This window comes from Arachis ipaensis, chromosome B8, assembly GCF_059453495.1.
Source record: "Arachis ipaensis isolate K30076 ecotype BB chromosome B8, ASM5945349v1, whole genome shotgun sequence".
In the NCBI taxonomy this organism is placed as follows: Eukaryota; Viridiplantae; Streptophyta; class Magnoliopsida; order Fabales; family Fabaceae; genus Arachis; species Arachis ipaensis.
In genome coordinates, this window is record NC_142443.1 from 4,565,066 (window position 1) to 4,571,496 (window position 6,431).

At 24.8% G+C, this 6,431-nt stretch overlaps 1 protein-coding gene across 1 annotated transcript; it reads right to left on the minus strand.

The window, feature by feature from the left end:
* Positions 1-504: 504 nt before the first annotated feature.
* Positions 505-1,167, minus strand: LOC110265207 (protein FAR1-RELATED SEQUENCE 5-like). The gene is made up of 2 exons (XM_088495263.1): positions 716-1,167; positions 505-610 (listed from the first exon to the last, which is right to left on the minus strand). Exons 1-2 carry the CDS (start codon positions 1,165-1,167, stop codon positions 505-507), a joined length of 558 nt encoding a protein of 185 aa, XP_088351389.1.
* Between the last annotated feature and the right edge of the window lie 5,264 nt (positions 1,168-6,431).

Below are 6,431 nucleotides of genomic sequence, written 5' to 3' on the forward strand. Positions count from 1 at the left end.
CTCATGCCAACCCAGAATTTGTCCTTGAAAAATACTAGCACCCACATGTGTCAGTCATCAAACATATCTACCAATGAATAGGAAAAACAAAAAATGCAAAAAAAAAATAGTGTAAGTTAACCCATAAGTGCAACATCCATATTGACTATAAAATAACATCTATAAAGAAGCCATACAGAGGCAGTAATGAACCGAAATATTATACTACTATTTATCCACCTAGAATTGTGGAGGTCATACTCTTCAATAAAATCGTGCCAATCTCTCTCAAATGAGTCCTTAGATTTGGATTCAAACACAATCCTCTTCATGCATGTGTTGAGCTGATCGAAACAACGGTAACCTACCAGCTTGTTTGGTATCTTATTTAGGATATGCCATATGTACCATCTATGGCGTGTGTGTGGTAATGTGGTCTCTAATGCAAAACGCATCTGCAGGGATTGATCTGTTATAACACATATGGGGGACTTACCTATGCACTTCAACCAAGTACGAAAAAAGTCATTGGAATGTACGAGTATCCTCATTCCGCAATAATGCACACCCAAGAAGCGTAGACATCCCATGGTGGTTGACACCTACGAAAGACTCAAACGGCATGTCGTACCTAAACAATGGAAATATAAAAACATGTAATGTAGGTAGAAACTCTAAATGCCTTAGCTCTAAAAAAATCTAATTAAGTCGAACAAAAAAAATAATAATTTCGTACCTATTAGTCTTGTAAGTAGTGTCAAACGTCACGACATCACCAAAATATTCCCATGCAGCTCTACACCGAGCATCGGCCCAAAACACATTTCTAAGGTTATGGTTTTCATCCACATCTATTTCAAAGAAAAAGTTTGGATTGAGCTCCTTCATTCGTGAGAAGTGCTTAAGTAACTCTTTTGGATCCGTCTTATCCCCGGAAATGCGTAAGTGACGACTAATATAATTTCTAACATCCTTCTCCGTAAAGGTGAGGTTGGCAGGGCCACCGGCGGCATTGGCTAGTGCCTGGTACATCTTACTCGGTCTAATGCCAGCTTGGTCGTTTTGCTGTATCAGGTCCTTCACATGCATACTTAGCTGACGGTTTGCTGAGAACATTCCAGATAGCTTCGGATTAAGCGGGTGTGAGTGGGACACCTCTACTCGAGAAATCCTCCACTGCCCTGTCATCTTATCTGATGCCAAATAGCAATGGGCTTTGCAGTTTGTTGAGGCCACCGTTTTCCTTCTCTTGGGTGCCTTTACACGGGATGTGCTGTTACAATGCAAAGCCTGATTAACAACCACCCTCTAATCGTTTCTAGTCTCCCAGCTGGTGGTTCTTATTTTGACGACAAATCCAGTCCTAGCCGCATATCGGTAATAATATGCACGCGCATCTTCTAATGTGCCGAAGCACATTCTCTCCTCGGGATCTAGCTCTTCGTCACCAATGGCTTGGTTTATGACCTAAAAAAAATGAAACTCTACCTAATAGTTAACTATACAAAAGTGGCTAATTTCACTATCGAGTATAACAAATAGAACACACTACTGTAATTTTAGGTGCTAATTTTATTTTATTATGTATGTTAACGTGGATGTTAACTTCATGTAATTATGGATGTTATTCATATGAACTTATTGATTGTATAAAGCATGAACTTTACACGAATGTTATGCATATAACTAAAGTGTCAAAATTGGCAGTTCACTAAATAGTACAATATAAGTATAACTGAGAATACAATTAGTATCATACTCGATATAGTGAACATTGTATGACTGCGCTGGTGCTTGAAATAATAATAACAATAGAAATAATACTTTATATATAGACATAAAAACATGATATGTCTATTTTGATTTTTTTTGTCTAATAAAAATTTGTCGATAAAAAAATGAAAAGTTCCAATCTTTTAAAAAGACAATATAAAAATTTTATAGTTTTTTTATAGATTAATGGGCCGGTCATGATAAAATAATTTTTATATATTTATTTATTTTGAATTTTTTAAAATATTATTGTTATTAAGCAAATTAAAATAAAAAAAATTATAATTTGATAACTAATTAACCATAAGAAGAAGGAATTAAAAATATAATTAATTATATAAAAAATAACATAAGTATTTATTTAAATAAATATTATTTCCTTCCTCCACATATATAAAAAAAAAATAAACAGTATAAATAAAAAGGAGATAATTAACAGGATTTTGGACTAATAAACTATAGTGCTTAGTCTTTCTTTCTTGTTGTCTTATTTGTTTCTTTTTTCCTATATAACCAAAAAGAATTAGTGAGCAAAATCAAAATATTTAAATACTAATTACCAAAAAAAAATTAAATACTAAAAAAAAATACTTCTTATTTTAGAGATCAACATCATAAAAGTATTTTTAAAAATTAAAAAATATAACAAAAATAATAAAAAATTTTTGCATATAATTAATATTAATGAATAAAGAATATTCATTTTTTGTATTTATTTATATTTTTTATATTTAATTATTTAATAATAAAAGATTCTGTTGCCATTTAAAGTATTGTGTATTAAAGTATTATTATTTAAAGCATTTATTTATATACTAGGATATTTTGTATTTATTAGAGTCCATTAATGTTCTTTTTTTATATTAGCCTTTGATTTTTATCTAATAAAATCTAATGTCTATATAAATGTGATACATCTAATAAACACATAATTGTTGTGTTCATTTTAGACATATCCAAATTTTTTAATCCAAAATTATTGATTAATAACATAAAATAAATATCTATCACTTTCAATCTTGCATTGACCATGAGTTGTTTGATGATGTTTATTAACACAAAATTGTTGTGTTGTGGACAAAATTTTTTTTATCAACTATTATTTAATTTATGTATATTTATATATATTGTTTTATAAATTAAAATTTTTAATGTATATTTTTATTGTATTTTATATGTAATGATTAATTTGATGATTATTTTTAATGTTCAAAATAATATGATGTTATTAATAATGGTAAGTGTGGGAAAATGAGCAAGGAAAAAAATGAGTGAATCTTGTGAGATATGTAAGTTGGAAAATGCCATGAAAATGAAAATTCAAGATATTGATAGTGATTTGTATGTTTTATTGTCACTTACATTATTTGACAATGCATGGATGCAATATTGTACGAATCATAATCATCACTCTTCATTATATTCATGATGAAAGTAATCCTGTAAAATTAGTAATCATGGTGATATCTCAGATAAAGGATGAGTGAGTAGACATCATGTAAAAGGATGTTGACTTCCTTTTTAGGAACAATGTTTTTTATTTTACACTCAATTGAATTCTAAACATATCTTAAATTGATTTATTGTGCGTTGATTTCGGTGCTTAATTTGTTGCATGTTTCATTCAACAACTTTAATTTCAAAAACAAAAGAAAGTTTGTTAGTAAAATAATGCATAACAGGTTTTTTTTTTTAATTATTCTCTTTTGATGAGTAATATTATTTAATTATATGTAATTGTTTCGGTATCCTTGAAAATTATAGGTAAATATATTATTTGAGGTATTTGCTTAATAAACTTAAACTATGCATTCATTTAATACATGAAATAAAATATTCTTCCATATTTTATTTGAATATATATACATATCGTGTGGTATAATTAAACTCAAGATAATTTATTTATTGCATTTTTTTTTCAATTTTCATAGGACTATAAAACTTAAAAAATATTTGCATAATCTTAAACTATATTTAATTTATGTTCCAATTTTTTTTTATTTAAACTTTAATTATATGTTAAATTTGTTAAATATATTATTATTTCATGTGTGTAAAAATGCATGATACAAATTTATTATAAAATTATATATGGGAAATAATAATTTTTCTTCTAACTTTGAAAGATACCGAAATTGCGTTAATATATTATATCTTTCAAAAGAAAAACGCTTAATTAATTAAGTTTAAACTTACTTATGGCTGAAGACATATTATCTTATTAATTAATAAGGTAATTTTTTTTAAAAAAAAAACATACAATTGATTCTTGCTGGTTATATACAAACGGCCGCAAGCCCATAGAAAAACCAAATCTTTATCACTACAATTAATTTTAGTATTAGTGGTTATTGATTAATAAACTGTAAGTAGTGTGATGGCTAACGCATGCATATTTTTTAAACAACGTTGTCAACTTGTCATACACTTTAGAATAAATAATATATAATTACGATTAATTAATTGATTGCAAAAAAAATATATTAATATAGAAAATATATATCAATTAAAAAAATAATTTGATTAATTATATGAAAATCTTATTTTTTGTATATTAAATAATAAAAGTAGATATTGTTAATTTCTTAACAACTATAATATATTTAAGGTAGTGTTGTTATGTTACACTTACATGTAATAATAAAATGCTTTCCTTTGGTGAGAGTTAATAGGCAAATCAGCAGGACATTACCGCATGAATTACCATTATAGATTTATTTGGGTTAATTAAAATATTAGGGACTAATTTAAGTTTGTCTCGAATTTCAAAAATCGAATTGAGTATTAATTTATTTTGTTGATTGAGGTCCGATCAGATTTTTTTAAATAGTTTATTAAACCTAACTTTCTAAATATTATTTATATTTGATAATAAGTTAAAATATAAGTGCTTTTTAATAAGTACAAACTATAAAAATTGTATTTGATAAAAATATTTTTAATATTTAAAGTTACTTTAATAAATATAAATATAATAAAATTAAGAATAAATACAGATATCTGTAGCATATAAATTATATTAAATTTTTTAATTTAAAAAAATACAAACTAACTTTAAAATCTATTTTTACGGGTGCTTTCAAAAATAAATTTAACTTTCTTGTTCTAAAACTAAAAACACGAACATAGTTTGTGCTTTGAACCTCTCCAAAACACGAACATAGTCTGAAAAATTCTTAATTCTGAATTAATTAATTATAGTTTTTTTTTTTTTTTTTTTTTGGTGCGTGAGAGAAGACAGATGGGAAGCACAATAAGGAAAAGACGAGAAGAATGTAACACAAGTTGGATCGGCATATTAAAGTCATTTTCTATGTTTGATTATTTTCCTTTTGGGAAAATGCTACTTGCTTGTATAATGAAATTCAGTTTTTATTAAATTTTTAAATATAATATTTTATTATTTTAATTTTTTAATTAATTATATTTTTTATTTTTAAGAAATAATTTTTATTTTTAATATTTATTACCATAAAATTTGTAATCACTTGTAATATATTGATTTTTTACAAACCAAACCATAAAAGTAATAAAATTTGTAACAATTTTGCGTGTATTAATTTTTAAAAAATCAGTAAAATTTTTAAAATTAATTATACTCACTTTAATTATTTTTTTATTCAAAACATTCAAAATTTATGTCAAAAAGACAAAAATACATCTAAAATTAAATAAATAATATAAGCACATTTAAAATTATATATTAACACATCTAAATTATTGTCATTGTAGTTCTAAATTATATATTGAACACAGAAAAAATTAAATTCAAATATACATCTAAAATTATAAGAATGCACTCTAAATATTTTATCAACACATCTAAAACTCATATAAAAAAATTTATATATATACAAAAAAAATATAATGAACAATGTAAATATATCCAAATTAAGTATAAACTTATATATGTATATAAGAACATAATAAACAATATAAACACATTTAAAATTATAAAAATGTATTTTAAAAGTGATGAGCAAAAAAACACAGCAAAAAAACAGAACAACAACAACAGAATAAAGCCTAAAATGACAAAGAAAGAAAATAAAAAAAGAGAAAAATAAAATAGAATACCTATGAGAGAAAGAAAAGTAGAAAACACAGTAAATGCAAAAAAGAGGAGAGGGTTAATGAGAAGAGGAATAATTGAAACCCAGGCTGCCTGCTTCTATTTATAGACCAAGCAACAGCAGCACCAACATGAGTTTATAGGTATTTCACAACATAGGAAAATGAATTTTGAATTTTAACTAATTTGATTTTTGTATGTATATTTAAATCGTAATATATTAATAATTAAATATATTAAATCTGAAATAAAAATTTAAAATTAAAATTAAAATTTTAAATTTTAGTTTTATTTAGTTTGTATTTTAAATGTATATTTAATTTTAAAAAGATACTAAATCTATTTATAATTTTTAGATGTGTTTGTTTTACTTGTTTTTTAAATTATTGTAATAAAAGGCTGAATATTCTACAACTTTTAAAGGATATCTAGTTGAATTATTCAAATAAAGTGTTTTCCAAATTTAATTTTGTAATTAATTCAACTAGGTATCCTTTAAAAATTGTACAATATTTAGTCTTTTATTACAATAATTTAAAAAAATAAAACAAACCCATTTAAATAGATTTAGTGTCTTTTTAAAATTGAATACACATCTAAAATACAA

Coding starts and splice junctions, on each gene's coding strand:
- LOC110265207 (XM_088495263.1), bottom strand. CDS start 1,167: ATGACAGGGCAGTGGAGGATTTCTCGAGTAGAGGTGTCCCACTCACAC. Junction 611..715: donor ACTACTTACAAGACTAATAG/GTACGAAATTAT, acceptor TCCATTGTTTAG/GTACGACATGCCGTTTGAGT.